The 20794-nt window shown below is 39.5% G+C and overlaps 3 protein-coding genes across 6 annotated transcripts; 2 read left to right on the top strand and 1 right to left on the bottom strand.

Annotated features, from left to right (window-relative positions):
• The first annotated feature begins 636 nt into the window (after positions 1-636).
• On the top strand, positions 637-4705 carry LOC135941657 (uncharacterized). The gene is made up of 7 exons (XM_065487269.1): positions 637-858; positions 915-1436; positions 1490-1676; positions 2937-3058; positions 3119-3594; positions 3862-4092; positions 4140-4705. The coding sequence occupies exons 1-7, from the start codon at positions 806-808 to the stop codon at positions 4640-4642; spliced, it is 2094 nt and encodes a 697-aa protein (XP_065343341.1). The 5' UTR covers positions 637-805; the 3' UTR covers positions 4643-4705.
• Positions 4700-20791, bottom strand: Cep135 (Centrosomal protein 135kDa). 4 transcript variants are annotated; one of them, XM_065487256.1, is made up of 22 exons: positions 20630-20791; positions 20201-20399; positions 19928-20054; positions 19665-19829; positions 19048-19280; positions 18867-18990; positions 18484-18813; positions 18253-18431; positions 18092-18202; positions 17890-18039; positions 17737-17832; positions 17362-17555; positions 17108-17306; positions 16939-17054; positions 7338-7493; positions 6343-6468; positions 6129-6282; positions 5876-6073; positions 5643-5819; positions 5387-5589; positions 4989-5301; positions 4700-4935 (listed from the first exon to the last, which is right to left on the bottom strand). In XM_065487256.1, exons 2-21 carry the CDS (start codon positions 20387-20389, stop codon positions 5010-5012), a joined length of 3519 nt encoding a protein of 1172 aa, XP_065343328.1. In that variant the 5' UTR covers positions 20390-20399; positions 20630-20791; the 3' UTR covers positions 4700-4935; positions 4989-5009. The 4 variants fall into 4 exon arrangements, with proteins under 4 accessions (XP_065343328.1, XP_065343330.1, XP_065343329.1 ...); XM_065487258.1 differs by having other exon boundaries at positions 5176-5301; XM_065487257.1 differs by lacking the exon at positions 20630-20791 and adding an exon at positions 20484-20504.
• LOC135941661 (uncharacterized) lies at positions 12817-16873 on the top strand. Its single transcript, XM_065487281.1, has 3 exons — positions 12817-13123; positions 15078-15627; positions 15721-16873. Exons 2-3 carry the CDS (start codon positions 15101-15103, stop codon positions 16511-16513), a joined length of 1320 nt encoding a protein of 439 aa, XP_065343353.1. The 5' UTR covers positions 12817-13123; positions 15078-15100; the 3' UTR covers positions 16514-16873.
• Positions 20792-20794: the final 3 nt, after the last annotated feature.

Raw genomic sequence — 20794 nt, 5'->3', positions numbered from 1 at the left:
TTATTCTGTTCTTTGACTCGTTTTTGATAGTACTAGGAGTACTAGTATTTTTTAAGAAGCAAACATTACTATAGACCAGGATGAGTTGGCGTATGTCTCAAGTTTTTTTCAGCTGCTTTGCAAGGGTTTAATTCTCCTTTGATATTCACTAATAATACGTCTTTTCTCTTCATGAAATAGCTTAAAAAAATTTATCTGCCTATTTAAGATGAGTCATTTTAGCATAATTTCGCTGAAAATATTATTTAAAAAGCTAGGTCATGACTGTGAGGCATGGCATGACACAACAGCAAAATACGTAAATTATAAAACCAATGAAAAGTTAATTATGACCAAAAATTTTCCAAATAATGCTAAATTTTCGCTGACATTTTACATTAAATAAATAGAAGGCACACTTTCTTAGAAATTTAAATGTTTCCCAGTGCACTAATTTAACCTATTTTCGCGAATACTTTTCAGCTATTAACATATTCATGGAAGAGTGGAGTGACGGCGCAAGACCAAGGTTTTCCTGAATACACATTTTTTTAAAAATCCGCGGCATTTTCTTTACGATACATGCAGCGCCAATCAAAACCTCTATTCAACGCGCCATATATTTGAAGCAGGCTGTGAATGCAAAATTTGGTGTGCTCAGTGATGCGAAGCATTGCAATGTTAACGTTACTGTTTGTAAACAAATTCAGGAGAGCGACCAGCGACCTGAAAGTGCCTGAAAGCGACTTCATCACTTCAAGTTTTCCTTGTAATGAGGGAAAACAACAACTCATGATTTTGAGATAACGAACACACCTTAACTGAAATGGAAGAGAAAATGTCAAAAAAGGCTGAATTAGAGCGTATATTCTCTCAACTGTACGTGCTATTTTTAATTTAATTAAAATTTATAATTTTGCGCTTTCGTTTTTTAGGTTGAATGCTCCTGAATTACGTAGTGAAGTACGTGGCTACCTTCGTCATCGTCTTTTCACTGCCTTGCACCATTCAAGGTTGGGTCCTTCCCTGAACCAACTACCGGATTCGCACCCTGTTTCGCCAAAACTGCAGACCCTAAACCTCCTTATCGCTGAATATCTTTTAAAGCAACGACACCACTTCACTCTGTCCGTATTCTCTTGTGAAGCACCTAATGTCAGCTGCATCAGCCCCAACATTCCAGAAATGCTGAAACTTCGAGCCTCGGAAGGATCAGGCTCACAAATTTTCAGCAAAGAAGACATCTGTGATATTACTGACACCCTAGGCATTCCAAAAGACTGTGCGCCGATCATCAAACTAAGCTCAAAATACTTGGAGGGAAAGGACCAAGCTTTTCTAACTTGTTTAATGCGAAGTCTACCTGACTTTTTTGAGCATGCTCTAAATATCTCAACCAAGTCTAGTGACCACACTGTAAAGAATCATGACACAGTTGACCATCAGGAGATTGAAAGGTCCTTAACATCGCATCCCTCATCTCTTCAATTAAATATATTTGTTATTTCAGGATATACCAAAAAGAGATATTGTCTCTGACAGAAAACTTTCAAACGGAGTTACATGAGAAGAATGAGAAAATTAAAGAGCTGCAGCTGCTTTTGCTGGATAACAGTGATACCCAAGAACAAAACAAAAGAATTGAAACACTAACAAGGAACCTGAAGCAAATGGAGATTCAATTTAAAAATTTTGAGGCAAGTTTATTAGCGTAAAACCAATTAATTACTAATTAACATTTCGTTGTGGTAGCGGCTAATGACTGTAACTACACTTGGTAGCGAGCGGCGAATGACTGGTAATTCAAATACCTCGGCGTTTTTTACCTTTAACTGCACTTCGTTACCAAACACGGTTTCGTGCGTCTTTTGTTTTTTTTTACAATGATCTACACCAGGACAAAATTTTACACCATTATGATGGTTAGAAACGTGATTTTTATGCCATCTAGTGTATGCGATGACAATACATGCAGCAATCGCAGAAATCAAAACTCAATAATCGCCGACATTGTCATCGCCAAATCTCGGGTTTAAGACATCAGAATTACAAGAACAGCACACCGTTCAACTCGTCTAAACCTTCCCTAGATAGCCGAAGGGTTTGGAAGGTGATCAACCCTCATCCCCCTTCCACCCTGTGCACTACAGATAAGATAAAAATCGCGTTGCTTAGCACTTTCAGACACTTTTTCTCTACAAAACAAGTCTCTTAAATTAAAAAAATACTACCCTAAATTGCATTGGCTATCTATAGGAAATTGAAATGAGTCGAACGGTGTGCAGTTTTTACATTTTTTTATAATTAGAACCCAAGATTTGGCGGTGGCAATGTTAGCAAAAATGCATGCACGCGCTCATAATATAACGTTAAACTTGATCTTTGCCGACATAGTCATCCCTAAAGCTCTAGACGAGTCGAACGGTGTGCCGTTTTTGCATTTCTGACACTTTAAACCCGAGATTTAGCGATGACAATGTTGGCAAAAATCAAATTTTATGTATGCGTGTATGGTATGTATTTTTGCTAATATTTGTCAAATTATCACATAATTACGATAATAACCATAATAAATATCAAATTGCATAACTGTATCTTTAATTATTTGCACAAATCAATGTCTTAAGGCAGCATAATCACTTGGTAATCAAACTCAAATGTTTAATACCACCTTCAGGGTCAAGTTTTGGCTATAAAATAAATTAGTGAGACGAAGATTTCTTATGGTGTGACGGTATGAAAATAGCTTCACGATAATGCAGATTTTAAATATCGATATCGATTCTACCAACTCATAACGCAAATTTAATAAACTCGTTTTAAGTCTCTCCTGTAAAATCGGTATCGATGTAAATAAAGGTAAAAAACGCCGAGGTATTTGAATTACCAGTCATTCGCCGCTCGCTACCAAGTGTAGTTACAGTCATTAGCCGCTACCGCAACGATTTTTTAATCAGGCTGCTAAACATCGAGAATTTTTGGGTCTGAAGCAACTCAATCGAAGTCTTGAAAATGAAATGCAAGAATTACAAGGTGAACTTGAAACTCGGAAAAAACATCTTAGAGATGAAGAGTTTCGGTAGGAATTCTTATTCATTAAGGCCAAATCTGGAAGCTACATACCGTGTATCTTTTAAAGAGTGGAGCGAGAAAAGTTGGCTCTGAAGCGGAACAAAAAGAAACTGATCAAGCATCAAAAGCAACTAGATGAAGTTTCCATTGCTTTAACAGAACACTTTCCTGATCAATCAAATCTCCCTGCTCTTGAAATCCAGCTGCAAATGAAAGATCAGGAAATAAGCGAACTGAGGTCAAGATGCCAGAGCCTTCAAGAAGAAAATAAAATTCTGCAATCGCTGAGCACACAGCAAAGAGGTCGAATTGACAGCCTCAATGACAAAGTGTCCTCATTGGTAGGCGAGCTGCATTTGGCTAGGGAAAGGGCTCTCAGGGCCAGACAGGCAACTAGCGATGCTGACAGCAGTCCAACAGATGATGTGGTCAAGGACGCCAGGAGAAGAATTAGGTCACTGGAGGAAGAGTTTGAAGCTATCGAGAAACAGCACAAGGACTACAAAAACAAGAGCGGGTCATCCTTGGCATTAAAAATTTCAGGTCGGAATTTAATTATTACAATTGTCTACAACCTTGCTTATTTTGGGTCACATGATCAGCCGCTAGCTGCTGATCAAAAAGTAGATCACCGGCCCTTCAAACCGTTAAGCACTATCAACTTCCTTTTTTTTTTAATTCTATCAGCCACACCTGCTGCCGACAAAAATGCTCAGCCAGCCGCCGCTTCTAAATTGTGCGGCCAAGGTCTTAAATTTACATGTTGACCTTAAAAATTTCAAGTTAATATAACAAAAGAAAAATTTTCAGGTTTGCAAACTGAGCAACCATCAGCTGTATCTCCAAGACAAACACCTTTCACAAGCTCATTCGCCACCAAATCGCCTCGGATGATAATGGTGGAAGAAATCCAGTCCTCGTTAAAATCTCTCCAGGAAAGTATCAAAGCAAACCCAGAGAGACTGAGGCAATCAAAGTTTGACCAGTCAAGATTGAAGATTCTTGATATTTCTGCCAGTAGTATTTCTTCTGAGTCCACTGGTATGGCTTGAACTTAAATCATTTCTACACTACATTATCATTTCTAGGGATTGATTTGAAGTTAAGTGGTGAAGAAAAAGCAAGTAGTGGAGTTAAGACTGCATTTCTCAAAGATCTCAGCGAGTCCATTTCCCCAATACCCATAATTCAGAGCAAAGTGACTATGAGTCCAAGACATCACATTCCAGAAGTGGATTCAGCCACTCAACTCCCAGTGGCTTCTGTTGAGAAAGAGAATCAGAAAACGACAAATGAGTGTGACAAACAGGAAACGTCACTGGCAAAGATTTCTTTTCAGGCAGAGCCTTTGGGTACAAGTGAGGAACTGAAACTGACAATTCCTAGTAGTAGTTCAAGCGGGTCGTCTGCCAATAATATTTTAAATGTGACGCAACCAGATGCTACAGAAACTGAGAGAAGACTAGAATTTTCTGTTATTGATAGTAGGATTGAGGGCGATGGTGTGGTTGAATCAAGCACAAGTGAGGATAAAAGTGTTCCACACGTTACTGGGGGTGTTGTTGATGACGACAATTTTTGGGATTTGTAATGCATCAATACACACCTTTAAAATTTTAACTGTACATTTTTGGAATAAAAAAGTAACTTTCAAAAAGCATATAACTTTATTTCAACTACAGAAAATATTGATTGTAGTCAGAATCCAAATTATTTTCTTGCTTATGATTGTCAATTATTCAAGAAAATATTTTTACCTCATAAAAATTCACAAAGCGTAAAAATAATATCCATAAAACATACTAGTCACTGGTTTCTGGTGACAGGCTTTTCAAGGAATGTGTAGATGTCGCTGGGCTTGTGCTTCTCTGCACATGGCTTTGTCTGCAATGATTTGGAAAAAGTAAAAAAATTGCCATAAAACACGCAAAAATCACCTTATGAGACAGGGGTAAAGATTACTTGGGTGTTTGGGTTTGAGCAGACCTCGGAGAGGAAGTTTCTGAACTAGAAACATGGCTTGCAGACTCAGAGGAGGAAACAGGAGGATCATCATCAAAGGAGACTTTGGTTTTTACTTTGGAGGACACGACATAATCTGGGAAACAGCATGGCCTCTCATACCTTGAGGTCCCTTCCGCCAGTCTGGCTCGCTCAAACTTTTCCTTTGTCAGCTCCCGTCTCAGAATTTCAGCTTCTTTAGACTTCTCAGCAGCTAACCTCGTGTAGCGCTCAACATCTTCTTTATCTCTGTAACAGCAGCGGTTTTTATTAGGTTAGCTTGCTATGAACAATTGCTAACAACTTCTGGCATTTCAAAGAAAAAACATACTACCTTGAAAGCTGCATCTTAGCAACTTCTCCTTTAAGTTTCTCAAGCTCCTGTGCCAGCTCTTCATTGGTCATTCTTTGCTTCAGAGTTTCCTCCCTGCTTTCTTCTAAAACGCTCTCAATTGCGCCTTTGTTCGTCAGTTCCTGCCGAAGCTGGATATGAAGGGCCTCTAGTTCTGATTTCAGTTTGGCGCATTTTGACTCCAACTGCAAGTTAAAAATTTAATTTGGAAATGATTTTTATTTATGACCATTAGTACTTCTAAGCTTCTCTTGTTACTGCTTTTAAGCTCATCCTCCAGGGCCTCTTTCTGGCTGTCAAGCTTCATGCAAAGTTCATGAACAGCATTCAAGTCTTTTTCAAAATTTTCGGATTGATCCTTCACAGTCCTTAGCTCAGTTTCTAGGTTTTTCACCATCCGCGTCAAGTTTACAACCTGTTGAGAGGATAGGTGATAATTTAAATTACTTTCAGGATGTCTAAGAATATTGCCTGGCTTTCGTAGGAAAAAATAAGCTCTTTGCTGGCTGTCAACTGATCTTCCAGATGTGTCACTTGGCTTTCTGTGACTTCTAACGAATGCTTCACTTGATACGCCTCACTCTTCAAGCTGTTGTTGTGCGTTTCCAGCTCAATAGCCTCCTGACTTAAGCTGTGAAAATGCTCCAGTAGCGCATTTCTGTCCTCCTCCTGGTAATTCATCACGTTAAAAACAACTGGAGAGAGGAAAATAAAAGAATGCTACCTTATTTGCAAGCAAATTTTCGATTCTCTGAACTTCTGCGACATAATTTTGCAGCCGCTGCTTCATGTCCTCAACTTCTCTTTGAGCAGAGTTAAGATCACGTTGCGAAATTTTGCAGTCTTTCAAAGCAGTGCTCAAGTCGTCTTGAAGCCGTCTGAAATAAATAATTGGTCAGTATACATTTTTTATCTCCTCTTATAAAGGACAAACACACTTAATCTCGCTTTCAGAGGATTTCTGCACCTTGGTGGCCTGCTCGAGTTCCTTCCTCAGCCGATCCAGCTCACGCTGCAACCCTCGTGCATCTTGCTTGTTGGCCAAATCTGAGTCTTGAGTAACCCTGTGAACGAGCAGAATTGCACATTAGTCAATAAGGATAAATTGTTATTGGTGCCGGTCAACAGTGCGCATTCAAAGCGCTGTTGATGTGTCGCAAAAGCATTTCGCGGGAAGGTAAGAGGAAACGTTTGGTTGCTCAGCCAGTCATGGAGGGGCATGTGTGCGACAGCAAAATGTTTAAAATGATATAGACGATTCTCTGACTGTCAAAATTGCCACTTTGGAGAAAGTTGGTAACGATTTGATGAGCTGGCATTTTTTTAAGACAGTTTAATTAGGGCAGAGAATACAATAAATATAAATTTTGGAATTATACTCTCAAGAACCACATACATGACAAGACAAGTAGATAAATTAGTTTCTGCGCTTGCAGCAATTGATTTAAATTATAGGAAAAAGGAAAGGGTCTCTCATTTGTATCGAGTTTAGCCTGAACTTAGCAAACTTTAATATGCTCTCTAACAGTGTTTTGAAATTTCTTTAATGCAAAATCAGCAAAACCACCTGACGATATAATCATTGATTAGATTAAATAAATGAAAATGTGCATGACGCTTCCATAGCTTTCAAAAGATTTAAGCGGTAAAGACAAAAAAACCGCAAGTTTTCCTTTCATGATTTAATTCTCATACCGTAGCTGCGTTTACATAAAGAAATAAATCTGAAGGTAAAAGGAATCGTTTGGGCTTTCGCTTCCAGAAACTGCCATTTCATCCATTGCCAATAATAATTATTTCTACCTCAGTCCACATTGAATTGAAGCGGATGAGGTTCAAGGTTTGCGAATTGGTTACGTGTTGGAATTAGCAGCACTGTGCGAACGGTTGCCTAAGTTCAGCTTGACCGCTCTTGATCGACTTTCTCCCATACCTGGTGCTTGGTGGCGAACGTGCCATAGCAGCGTTCCGGATCCACCGTTTGGGGGGCAGGGATTTGCGGGGCGTCGAGGACGGGGATGAGGGTTTCTTGGGCCACACGGAGGTCTTCACCTTAGTGGTCACGTGAACATTTTTTGTACACTTGCACCTTTCACCATTTAACATGCACGGTCAATACCAAATAGAAAAGTAGAGAGAGAAAGATAGAAAAGAATTAGAAAATGAAATTAAATGCGAATCAGAAAATTTTCTCGCTACAAGTTCAGTGCCAATTGGAAAGCCACGGTGAGCGAAATTGGTTGTAAAAGCGAGACTTTGGCACGCACATGCGACACCTTTTAATATTGACCCTAAAATCAAATTACAAGTTCAGACGGGACGTGTGCGGAATTTTTATTCCCCGGTCGGTGTACATTGACACAAATTTCTTTTTGATAGTAATTTCAAGGCTTGAGACAAGTTAGTACCTTAATAGGACATGTTTTTACGGCTTGCAATTGTCCGCCTACGCAATGCAATTAGCATTTCTCTTGCAGTCTTGGGTGATATAATCATCTTGTGTGTAACTAGGTCAGGAGAGGCTCGAGGTCACGGCTGCTGAGCGAGTGAAACCGAAAGTTCAATTAAATCTCTCGATTATTCATCCTCGCGCCGGCGGAGGCAAAAAGTTTCCCGCAATCTTATTACGACACCTTCTGTGCGACGAACACACTTGCTTCCTGGAAATCTAGCGTCAGTCGCTTGATACATAAATTAGGATGCAGGAAAACAAGTCTCAGCAGCTGACATATTGAGGTGGAATAATCAAAATTGCATCAAGTTTCTTTATCGCTTCGATGATATAATGGTAAGAATAAAGAAGAAACATAAAAGCATAGTTATTTGCAGAAAATAGGGTAAAGATTAAAATTATCAAAAAAATGTTTCTAATTTTAATTTAATCCTCTTAAAGCTTCCGAGCACACAGATAAATTCTCCCTCTTGAAAATTCGATTACTAATAAACACTAAAAAGCGTAGAAATAGTAACAATTTGTTAGTGATGATAACACGAGGCAAAAATCAAACAAATTGAAATTTAAATATGATATTTTATGATTGAAGTCACATGCGGTTTGACTTTTTAAATTCTCAAAATTCATTTTTCACTTTAAAGAATAGAGAAAGTAACCCATTCAAAACAAATTTAAGCTTTGTGGTGTATGCACTGGGTACTGATGAACTGTGTAACATTTCCCCTAAACCCATTAATAATGCATCTGTAAAACAACAAAGAAATCCTAACACAATGGATCGAATTCAACGACGGAAGCCTGTGCTGCGTGGAAATTGAACATAATTAGAATTTCTGCAGGCGTATAAAGAGCGTCAAAAAGTGAAGTGAGCAGGGAAATTTTTAAAAGCATCAGACCTAATTCGCAGCCGCAAAATCTCTAATGTTTTTCCACATTTGGCGATGCGAAGCGCTTAAGCAGAACCGAGCGTCCGTAAAAAGTTTAATGTGTGCTCTGCGGGTCTTTTTACTGGCATTAGAATACACACAAATGTGATACTGACCGGCTAGCATACGGCGATTTCACTGCCAAGGAGGCGAATAAAAATTTATATGCGCGTGCTGCGGATCACAGCTCTCTCACAAATTGAGTTCGTTTCTCAAGCGGTTACAAAACGCCACGATCGATCGACAATATTCATTAATCAAGAATTCAAGTTTCTAAATTTAAAGTTTAGTAGGGAGTTACACCTGGATAACCCACGGCTCGAATTTTCTGAAGTGATCGACTGATTTAAACACTATTTTTAATGTTCATGTCGTCATTTTGCCAAGCTAAATACCCTTTCATTTGTGCGGCATTGAATTGAAAGCGCGCTGTGAGTCAATTGTCTGTGACGTCCATCTGAGTGGAGGAGTTTATTATGCGTCAGTGAATCGAGAGCAAGAGCAAAAAATGTAATTTGCCGAAAATATAGCATTTAATAGTGGTGGCCAGTGGAACGGCGAGATGGCTCACTTTCTCAGCAACGCATGTGTCGCACATTAGAGCGGATGAAGCGTTGAAATGTGCTAGTAATCCCGAATATCACCACATACAACTCGCTGTCTTATGTGTATGATAATCATCAGGCCGTGAGAATAATAATTTCCATTTACTCATGAGGCAATACTTTCTCTCCACTGCATTGCACGCCCTTACCTAACACACTATGCTCTAGAACGCTTGCATTCGAATGGTGCAGGCCCTAGGACATGCGAAAATAAGACCAAGAGTGAACGGCTATTGAGATATTGAGAACACAATTGGCAGTGACAGCCGTGAATGAGGATTTAATTAAGCTGTTCCGCCGATCATAGCAGAGGCGAATCCAGAATGAAGCATTCTAATCCGTTAAATGAGCGTGGAAGAATATAATCAACTATGTATTGTTTGATACTTTAGAGCAATTGTTATTAATCCAGGCTTAGATCATTTCTTCATTGCTGTTTGCAACACATTAAGAGTTACTTTTCTTTTCGCGAATCTTGATAAAAATAAATAAATAAATAGGACTGAAATACAAATGTTTTTTTAGGAATTATTAATAGATTTGCCAACAGGTCAGCAAATTTGAGCAAGTATAGTATTACTAGATACATAGAGATTTAATCTAACTCTCCGCCCATTAGAAAGCCCTTTAGAACCTAATTGGAAACAGCGTAAACACCAACAAATATAAACGTCGCGAGCAAATTTATGCAGCGTAGAGTATTACATAAACGCGTGGTCGGCGTGCGTGTGTTCATAAAAGCGGAAACTGCGCGTATAGCGGAATGCCAAAGGTGCTCACAGCATAACACCACCTAAATTGGCGTGCATGTATGTTATAACCTTTTGCTTCGAATATTATGCTGTAACAAGAGATCACCTTCCCTCTCAGTGCCGCGGAGAAAGTTTCGTGCATATATTTTATTCGTCCGCAACTCGGAGGTTGTACGAGATTCGATATAGCATGCCGCCTCTCTTATTTCTTTCATCGGCATTGTTTCCATTTTCGAAAGGGCACCCCACAGCTGTTAAATACACGTACATTGCCGTCAATTGATTTTGCACATAGTCTGTGCGCGCAAGTATAATAGGCACTTTTTAATATCGCTCTGAGAGCGCGGTCAAAGCAGGCTTCAAAAGGAAAAGTCACGAGAAGTGAGTGTTAACTATACAGTGACATGATGTGCAATGAAAATAATGAAATTGAATCACCACCCGAAGTAAAAACTTGTTGCCATCTCCAAAACCCGAGTGAAAGGAGAAATATGATATGATGGTTGAAATTTAATTCATCAAATAAAACTTGCAATTAAAGACATTTTAAAATTTCGAAGCTTTTTACTAAAACTGGATTTCTTTATAAATCTATAGACATCTAAGAACATAATAAACATATTTGTTTCTTCTAAAAACTATGTTTTCCCAGAACAAATTTCAAGAGCAGAAGAATAAAAAAATCCCTTCTCCCTTGTGTGGACTGCATGAATATTTCATTGCTCGCGTTTAAAAGCCAATTTGCAATCATGAATTCTTAACAGCTACACTTGAGTCAAGGGTAAGGAAATGCAGATCGTATTAATGACCAATAAACAGCGACATAACCACGTGCGTGCAACGATTGAGCGTACGCGCCGCGCGCAATAAATGAGGCTCCTGCTGCGAGTGTTGCGTGCACTCCATTTACTTGATGCTGGTTAAATCAACATTCAAGTAATTGCCCCATGGATTAAGGGCAATTGATGTGCGGTAGCTCTCGTTCATTAAATTTTGCTCATCGAAAGAGAAATCAAGCTGCGCACGACACTAACCTGCTGGTCATGAGCTGTGTAGTTGGAAAAACGCGCCCGGATGATTCCCTGGACAGAAATCTCGTGATGTGCTTTTGCTTCACTTACTTGACGGCAATGAGTGTAATTATCACGGCCGGCAAGGTTGTATTTTGATCTGCATTATAATAATCATTATTACGTTGGCTCCTGACTCCTGACTGAGAGAAAGCACTAACACACAACACTCATAAGGTAGCCAACTAATATATCGCTGACTGCCTCATTAAATCGGCTAATAAGCACTTCAATGCAAATAATTAGCAAATTCTAGGCAAGCTGAAGAGCAGTAACGCGTGAAAATAACTCGAGAAATTTGAATTTCTCTAAAATGAAACGCTTGGTCTTTATCATTTTTATCCACCTTCTCCTTTGAGATGTTCACTTTTACTGAAAAATATGCTTAAAGAGAGTTATTGGTAAAAGTAAAAAGTCCGGTTCCAAAATAGCCGTTTGCGGCCATCTTCATAAATACCGTGTAAAATTTACTGATTTTTGGCGGAAAACTAATAATATCTGTGAAATGTTGTAATTAGAAAAATGAATAGAAAAATTCAACTCTATTGTAAAAGCCAAATTACACCAAGCAATCTTACAGATTTTGCGCCAAATTATAGCTGCGAGCATTGGAGTATTACATGTAAGAGAGCCGAAAATAAAGACGAGAGTGTTTTATGGGGATAACGTGCGACTAACACCTCGGGATGAGCAGGGCCACAAATCACGGCCAGCTTCTGCAAAAGTATGAAACTTGATGCTCTTTGTAACCCAAGAGGCGGCAATAAAACGAGATGCCACCGCAGATTTAATCTCTCTGAATTGTAGAAATGACGCCGATGGCACACGCGTATTTCCGCAATTCTTCCTTATTTTGTATGTAAGGACAGCGTAATTTTACCTTTTACTTTGACAATTTCACTTTATCTCCCCACACTTGTACGAGATTACAAAAGTTGCAATAGGTACTTTTATATTACCTAATAGAACTAGAAATTGTCTGATATACTAGATTTCAGGAAGAGGATCAATTTAAAAATTCATTTTAGGTTTAGTCGTTGAGTATTTTCCAGCCTCATTGTTAAAGACTTTTTTTAATATAGAAGCGATTTTGTGAGTAGCAATCAAAATATGAACGAAGAGTAGATAAAGAAAGAGCGAAACTAAAATAGCCTTCAGAAAGGGAGAGAACATAATTAAACGTAGCACTACTTTTTACCCAACATTCGGCCCAAAAATGCCTAAAAAAAGCTATGATCCCATTCTTGCCAAGAGCAAAACCACTAAAGCTCGTGCGGGTGTTTCGCAAAGAGCAATGTTTTGGAATAGGATTCGTTTCCAGTCTGCACACGGCGAGCGAGAGAAGCGAGCACCTCAAGCATCACGTTTTACCAATCAGCACGATTGAATTGCAGCTACCGCGGAAAAAAATCTAGTGCAACAGCAACAATAGGAAGTGTCAGCGCGAGAGGTGGCTGCACACAATGAAAAATAACGCGCGCGCGAATTAAAAGCATCAGCAGCAGCAGCAACAGCAGATTACGGCAGCAGAAGGAGGCGGTTCTCGGAGAAAGTGAATTGGGCGAGTGTGTGTGTATGCTCGCCAGGTAGTTAGTTGTCAGTGCAGTGAACAACGTGCCGCGGCGCGGAGAGAATGGGTGGCCGGTGTCGGCGGTGCTTTACTTCTCGAGCGATCGACCTCGCTGCTGGCCAACACACCTTTATACTAACTTCTCGCGCTTCGTCTGCTCGGACAGAGACACCGTCACGCAAGGGTCGAAGCGCCGGGAAAACCTTGACGAGGCCACACCGGAGTGTTGTGAAAAATCTCACAAGAACAACAAGCAGTGCATCTTTGCTCAGCCCAATCAATAGGACAATGTCGCGCCGCTCGGTCGGCACGCGTGTAGTGCGTCTTTGATTAAGTGTTAGGTGAGTTCTTTGCTTTTTTAGACCGTAAAACGAATTATTGGCAATACTTCGTAAACAAGTTTCTAAGATTCAAACGAAATTTAAAACTGCACAAGTTTTTCTAGTTCAAAATAGATTTGCAGCCTCTCCTGCCAGTCGGCTAAAGTTAGCAAATTTTCTTAAATTTTAAAGGAGGCTATGTCAGAAAAGATTGCATTGAGGAAAATGATACTTGCCATGAAAATGAGTTGCTTCATATTTACTAACGAGTTTCCATGAAAAAATTGTTCATCCTGAAATATAAAAATTATGTGAAGTGGCTTGTCAAGCTTTAACAAAACAGATATAAATAAATCATTGATTGATTAATTAATTAAAGTTTGATCTTAAATGTTGTCAACATTTAGTGCCTTAAATAAAATAAATATAAATAATTATTTTATTAAATGGTAAAAATTTTAAAACCTTTTAACTTTCAATTTCTTTAAAAATCTCATTGTTTTCAATTTGTAACCTGCACTACTAAGCGGAATTTTGTCTCTGCATGTTCTTGCGTAATTAGAAAGTACATTCTGTATTCGAAGACAGATTTTATCTGCTGAACCAAAACATGACTTTTTATACTCTTACAATCAGCTGCTGGACCAGTTATGCAGGCTCATTGCACACCGGCTATACATACGAAACACTCGCGTAATTTAACATAATTATGACTCCCAATCCCAATGCGTGATCTAGATTTGCACGGACTTGGGGGAGTACTTGATATGCACGTAAAAATAAAAGCGTCGGTTTTAGTAGAAAGTGAGAAAAAAGCACAAGTGAAATTGGATTAAATAGGTGGTGAACCCTGGCAATGCTGATGGTCTGCGTCCAAGACGTGTAAATGATCGCTATGGAAACCGGCTTGTGGAGACGCGAGTGGCAACATAAACAATGTAAATGAACCCTACAGGTTGCACTTCCTCACAGATGCTTTAAACTTTCTTTCAAAGGCAGTTACCCGATTTAGACAGAAACGCTGACCATCAGGACATGCTTCGCCGGTGATCGCTAATAACTCTCTCAACACTCACAAATTATATGGAAATTCGAGGGATAAAATTGAATAACTTTTGTGCATTTTTCAAAATAGAAAAAAATGTATATCTGTTTTTCGTCAAACTCCTGAATTATTATTAGAATAGAAAAATTGTAGCAAACAATATCTTGCTAACACAATTTTTAGCAGGAAATTGTCTAGAATTTCTGTAAATAAAATGCTTTCAAAATCAACATTATCTGGAGTATAACGAGATAGTTTTGACTGCGGGAGACTGCGAATAAATCAACTAATAATTTACGGTCGCACCAAACTTTTTCAAATTTTCTCAAACAACTTATAATCACATCAATTTGCCCTCCTGTGATAATTATTTGGCCACCAAGGTGAATGAGACGCCTTGAGGACCGCGTCTTAGAGTGCATCTAATGCCTTCAAATTACACCTGCGGCAGCTTTGAAGGCCGACGTCTAAATTATCTATCAGGGATTTGAACGAAGAACCACCTTTTACGTCATTATGCAAGTAAACGCGCGTTTGTAAAAGATAGCTGGCCAAATGAGCGAACGAGCAAGCAGAGTCAAGGCCGGTCAAGTTAAAAGAATCCAAGTATAAGCTTTTTTTTAAAAAAAAAAACCAACAATCTATCTGAAGCCAAATGAGAACATGTTTGCTTTACATATTATTATTGATAATGAAGTATCAAGCTAAAATTCAAAGCAAAGCAAAGAAACTAGCACGAAAACACGTTATGAAAAGTGCTTAGGCTGACAATGAGCAGTGCACACTGTAACACAACATTAAATAGCAAATATAATCGAGTTAGAAATGTTTGTAACTTTGCGAGAATCCCATGCTAAAATTACAAGATCAGACTTAAATACAAAAACATTAAGTTTTACTATGATTCAATTATTGTTTTTGCGTTTTCAGAGTGAGTTTGACCGGCTTCAAGAATGATCTCCGCCTGCTCAGTTATCATACTGGCTTTGTCCGTCCTACCGTCCACAAGGCCAGCAATTGTGGCCCCGCCTTGGGCGCACCCTAACGCTAACCCTTGCGGCGACTGGCAGGAAGTGCGGTGGAACGGTGACGGCCGTTGCTACCGCATATTCCAGCAGGGTCCCTGTCCAGAGACACTGGAATTGGCTTTCCGCACGGACAAAGGCGAGGCGGAGTGCCAGTGTCCGCCACGGACAGCCCAGTGGGCGCGGGACGCCAAGTGCCATAAATTGTACCAAAGGGGTCCTTGCCTGCTTGGGCGCTACTTCGCCCCTGTGGTGAACACAAGATGGGGCACCTGCCTTGATCCAGAGCGCGAGTGCGAGGAAGGTCAGCTTTATTGGCCAAAGGATGGCGGCAAGTGCTATCAGAGACTGACGAGAGGACCCTGCCCAATTGGCGAGTTGCTAGTGGAGGAAGAGGAGGAAAGTCCAATGGGAGTGTGCCGGTGCGACAGCAGAGAAGAGCTGCATTCTTTTAGGTACGATTTTCCCTAAACTATCATGACAATTTTGTTTAACAGTTGACTTAAGCCAGTTTCTAGAATAAAAATTAAAAAAAAAAATTGTTTTAGGTGGAGCACCAACTCTGACGCTTGTTACGAGCCCTTCTCACGAGGACCGTGCAGCAGAGGCGAGCTTGTGCTGCCTTCGCCACCCCGTTGCGGCTGCTCGGCTGACTTGCCTCAATTCTACAACGAGAGCAAAGAATGCCACGAACTAGGCACAACCGGGCCCTGTCCCCCAGGCCATGAGTTTGTACAGCGTAACTCCAACAACGAGTGGGCGCCAGCACAGTGCCAGTGCAAGAAGCTACACATTTTCTGGCCAGAAACAGGAGCCTGCTACCGGGAGTACACGCGGGGCCCCTGCCAAAGTGGCTCCATGGTGCTGCCACCGACCCCGCCGATGACCAACCGCACGCAGTGCGTGTCGCTACCCTGTGCCAGGGGCCACCTGTACCTGCCGGAGGCCAGAGGCTGCTTCAGGGCAGGTTCCAGGGGACCCTGTCCCTTTGGCAGTCTAGTTGTGTTTGAAGACTACTTGGGTGTGTCATACAAAGGACGCTGTGGCTGCAGCGCTAAGGACTTTCCCAGTCAGGCGTGGGATAGTGGTAACCAATGTTTCGAGGTGGGAGTGCAAGGTCCCTGCCCCAAAGGACACGTCTTTGGACCAGGTGGAATGTGCCATACTCTGTACACAAAGGGATTCTGCCAGTCAGGAGGAGAGTGGTTGGTGCCTCATGGCGAGGGAGGAGCTAAGTGCGAGTGCAGGCCGGGCTATGGACCAGTGGCTGACGATCCTTCAGATCCCTGTCAGCCTCCATTGGTCGCCCTTGCAAGATTTTTGTCCAGCGGGTTCAAGTGAATTGATTTTGGAATACAACTGATCATATTTATTTTGTGCCAATTGTCCAATTACTATTCCTATTACCATTACTCCTCTAACATTACTAATTGAATAATTTGAGAAACAAAAATGTATTTTCATTTAAAAGATGCTCTTCCTTGACATTCAATTGATAAAAATGAAGTATTTAAGTTGAATCCTCTAACTCTGCCCAGTTAATTTACGGTTTCACGAACATTTAGTTAAAGTACAGTAATTTTAAACAGTACAAAATTTAACTTATTGAATTTACAATATTGGCTCTGGCTCCAGGTGTAGTTTGATTCAACTTAGTTATAATAAAATTTTGTAGCAACACAGTAAGTAAAATAGCGAGAAAATTATCTGAATCAGAAAATAAATAAAATCCAAATGTTACAAACAGAAAAAATGGCTGTACTCACTGCAACACCTCTTTCAATTCCGCCAAATTTTTCTCCAGTTTTGATATCCAAGCTTCCTTGGCGTTGATTTCCTTTTGAAGGAGTGCAATACGCTCGGACTTTTCATCAAGCTGCAGCTGTGAAAAAAAACAATGGCATCTAACAAAATTATGGCTTAAACTAGTAATACTTTTAAACTGTCTCTGTCCCCAGAGTTCCGATCCAGCTCAGCCCAGTGCTTGGCTCGCTCTTCTCTCAGAGAAGCAACTTCTGCCTGCAGAGTCTTTATTTCACTCATCCTGCTATGCGATATTGCTGCATCTTTCCTAAACTGGCTCAATTCCCCTTGGCAGACCATCAAATTAGCATCAGTTTGCTCTTGGAGATTTCTATGCATGTTCATTCAGCTTGTGAATAAAAGCATTATGTATTCACAGTATTTACTTCAGCTGGAGGTACTGAGTCCGCTGCTTAGTCAGTTCTGCTTCCAAAGTTCTAACTTGCTGTTCCAGATTGGCTATATGAGTCTGGTTTGAACCCTTTTGTTGGAGCAATTCTCTTCTTTCTATCTCGAGTTGGTTGACTCTATCCCCATCAAAACGCTGAGACTGCTGCTCTGCTAGTTTGCCAGTTACAAACTGCAAAATAAATATATTTATCTTAGTGGAATTTATAATTAATTTATTTAATCTATCAATGACTAAAATTCCTAAATTTACTCCTAACGGCTATTTAAAAAATTAATTCACAAACAATGGGAAAAATTAGCAATCGTTTGTTAAAATCGTTAGGTCGTATCATAAAATAAAGTATGCTTACCTTGAGTTGCTCATGAATTGCATCTCTTTCAGCTTGAAGCGACTGTAGTTCAGACTTAGCAGCAATTTTATCTTTCTCGACTTGAGTAAGTAAGCTCTGCAATGAAATCAAGTTAACGGGACTATGGAACGGAATATCGCTCACTGTGCTCACCCTCAGGTCAGTAGAAGACGTTGTTTCTTGAGCAACCTTGAGATGCATTTTTAAATTTGCATTTTCACGAATGAGATTGCTGTTTTCCTGTTGCACAGCAACCAGTTCTTTGTCTTTGAGAGATATTTGCTGCACTAAATTTACGACACCCTACGAAAAACATATTTAAAACTTGCAATTCTTTGAAAGCAAAATATCCAACCGTATCGGACATGGAAGCCATTTCATCATGCAATTTCTGGCATCTCGCCTCAGACCTCTCTTTGTCAACTTTCAGCCGCTCCACCTCGGCTTTGAGCTTTGCTATGTCCACCTTTAAAGAAATAATAGTAGAGGCGAAAGATTAAAATTAGTTTTAGTCACTTCTTGCTGCACTGATTCAGCAGTTGGTAGATTAGGTGCTAGCAATTTGGCAGTCGTTTCTCCTGGGTCTCTGCTCCTGCTGGTAGACCTTGATGATTTTCTTGAGCAAACAGTAGCTTGTCTGGAGACACTTTGCAACTTGTCACTTAGTCTTTTGATCTCAGCCATCAGCTTTTTCTCTAAATTTGTAGAGCATTTTATTGTTGTAACTACACAAATCATCATACAAACCTTTCTCTTTCATATCCCTCAGTTCTCTGGACACTGTGTCTAGCTTTTCCTGAAGGCGTTGCTTATCTCCATCACTTATGTTCTTTCCTGAACACTGACAGCCTTGAGACAAACCCATGTGCATCAATCGAGACTTCAACTCGTGGTTTTCGTTGGAGCAACGCATTAAATTGTCTTCGCACTGAGTTAGCCTGTCCTCCAGAGCATTTTTCTCTTCCTTCAGCTTGCAAGCAAACTCGTCAATGTCTTTCATCTCTTTCCCCAAATCGTTGCATTTCTTAACAAGCTGAACAGCTCTCATCATCGCGTCATGTTTTTGGTCCTCACTCTCTACAAGTCAAAGTGAGCAAATGTGATGGGTGAGATAAAAATGAAAAATTTACCTTTCAGCATCAATTCCAAATGTTTATCACTGGAAGACCCCAAGTCATTTACAACCTTCTTGATTGGTATACCTCCATCCATCATATTTTCCAGCCTTTCAATTTCTTTGTCTCTTCTACTCAACTGAAAATCGAAACAAAATAATGTTGTTTCAAAGAACTTACACTAAATGAAGCAAACCTTGGCATTCAATGCAGAGTTTTCAATTTTGTATTCTTCAACTATCTCTTTGATTTTCTGCAGCTCTTGAGACAAATTTGACGCTTGAGTCTCAAGCGTATGTGAGATACTGGCTGGTGGATCAAAATAAATTTTTTCGATATCATTTTGACTGCCACTTTGTTTCACACTTCTTCTGTTCTCTTTTGCTGACATTGCGTGGATAGCAGGAAAACCCCCTTTAGTGCTCCCAGCTGTTGACAAAAATTCATGAAATCCTGTACTTTTCAAAATAAACTAGCAACAATAAGCCATGTTCAGAATTTACAGTAGTTATTTGATGTTTTATAGTTATTTGATTGTTAGTCTTTTGTTGGTTAATTTTACCAAGTTAAAATTTGATATCATATATGTAGTGGTAAATGACGCATACTTTACTTCACTCAAAATAAGTGTGTTATGAGCTTAAAAATGTTCTAGGTATAAAGCTAATGTAAATATTTGAATAAAAAAAGGAAATGCCAAGAAAGCCAAAACATAAGTATATAGTTCCATCTGATATTTTGATCTTAGATCCCCTCATTGTTTACCAAAATATTAAACGTACTAGTACTTAAGCAGAGTAGCAAATTTCTCACCAGGTTTGAAGGCTGGCTTGACCATTGTCTTTGCTGTTCTGTGAAGTCTTATGGTTTTTTCAGCACACTCTTTCTCGAGTTCTGAAATGCATTTGTTGAATTGCGATTCCATAATCTTAAATCTTTGCACTTCAGCCTGCATTGTGTCTAGTTTACGCTGGTGAGCTATATTTACGAAAAACAGCTATCATTACTCCAACTCAATACCCATTAAAATTATTCATCTTCTGGTTGCAGATATTTTGATTAACATTACAATTTACCTCTTTTTTGATCTTCAAGTTCTTCTTGCAAATTGAGCAATTTCTTGTGCATGTCATTATTACTCTTTACAAGCCTTGCGTTTTCTTTTTGGTAAGGCTCCACTCCTTGCTCGTAAAGACGACATTTCTGCGAAATATGGACACAATTAAAATGAATAATTTAATATTTATTCTAACTATTATAAATTAACATATATTATAAATTTATACAATTTTATTTGTAAGCTTTTACAATAAATGCAAATAAAGCATTAAGTTAAATTTTTATTTCACCTCTAGAGTGGTCTGGCAGAGATTCTTGTATCTTCGCCAGCTTTCAGTGCTTGTGATGAGGTCTTCAACCAATTTTTCTACAAGCTGTAGACTATCAATCGTAAATGGATGTTCATAGCCAAGTTTGGCCAGCTTTCTTCTGGCATGGCTGTACCGAGATTGCTCGGAATTTTGGCAATGAGGAGCCATCTTCACCAATCTATTCAACACAAATTTTAAATCTGCCTTCCTTCAATGACAACTTGTTATGCTAGTAAAAATCACAAAAAAATCATTCACTCACACTTCTCATTTCCTCCAAATATGACAAGAAGCGTATGTACTTCATATTCTGCTGAGAAGTGTGAGTTTTTGATCAAGTGTTGAGATTTTTGCGATTTTTTTAATATTTGACATCAACTAAAATTGAATTTTTCAAGACTTTTTCACCTTGATCGTACTAATTCCTCAAATTCCCTAGAAGATCACGATCGATAAGCCACGATTGATGCATTGGTCACGCACATCCACTTCAATCGAGTGCCCATAAAATCATAACAACAACACGCAGCAACGAAACTGTCAAACACAATCCAGGTGTGCGCCGTGCGGCTT

The sequence above is a fragment of the Cloeon dipterum genome, chromosome 4, assembly GCF_949628265.1.
Source record: "Cloeon dipterum chromosome 4, ieCloDipt1.1, whole genome shotgun sequence".
In the NCBI taxonomy this organism is placed as follows: Eukaryota; Metazoa; Arthropoda; class Insecta; order Ephemeroptera; family Baetidae; genus Cloeon; species Cloeon dipterum.
Note: the sequence above shows the minus strand (reverse complement) of the source record. Positions and strands in the feature narration are given on the sequence as shown.

What these genes read in the sequence shown, in the direction of transcription:
- LOC135941657 (XM_065487269.1), top strand. Translation starts at nt 806, where the DNA reads ATGGAAGAGAAAATGTCAAAAAAGGCTGAATTAGAGCGTATATTCTCT. An exon ending in GAGCGTATATTCTCTCAACT is followed by an intron (nt 859 to 914) that starts GTACGTGCTATT and finishes TTCGTTTTTTAG; the next exon opens with GTTGAATGCTCCTGAATTAC. An exon ending in CTTAGAGATGAAGAGTTTCG is followed by an intron (nt 3,059 to 3,118) that starts GTAGGAATTCTT and finishes TATCTTTTAAAG; the next exon opens with AGTGGAGCGAGAAAAGTTGG.
- LOC135941661 (XM_065487281.1), top strand. Translation starts at nt 15,101, where the DNA reads ATGATCTCCGCCTGCTCAGTTATCATACTGGCTTTGTCCGTCCTACCG. An exon ending in GAAGAGCTGCATTCTTTTAG is followed by an intron (nt 15,628 to 15,720) that starts GTACGATTTTCC and finishes AAATTGTTTTAG; the next exon opens with GTGGAGCACCAACTCTGACG.
- Cep135 (XM_065487256.1), bottom strand. Translation starts at nt 20,389, where the DNA reads ATGGCTCCTCATTGCCAAAATTCCGAGCAATCTCGGTACAGCCATGCC. An exon ending in TTTTTTCCTACGAAAGCCAG is followed by an intron (nt 5,820 to 5,875) that starts GCAATATTCTTA and finishes TCCTCTCAACAG; the next exon opens with GTTGTAAACTTGACGCGGAT. An exon ending in GTAACAAGAGAAGCTTAGAA is followed by an intron (nt 5,590 to 5,642) that starts GTACTAATGGTC and finishes TTTAACTTGCAG; the next exon opens with TTGGAGTCAAAATGCGCCAA.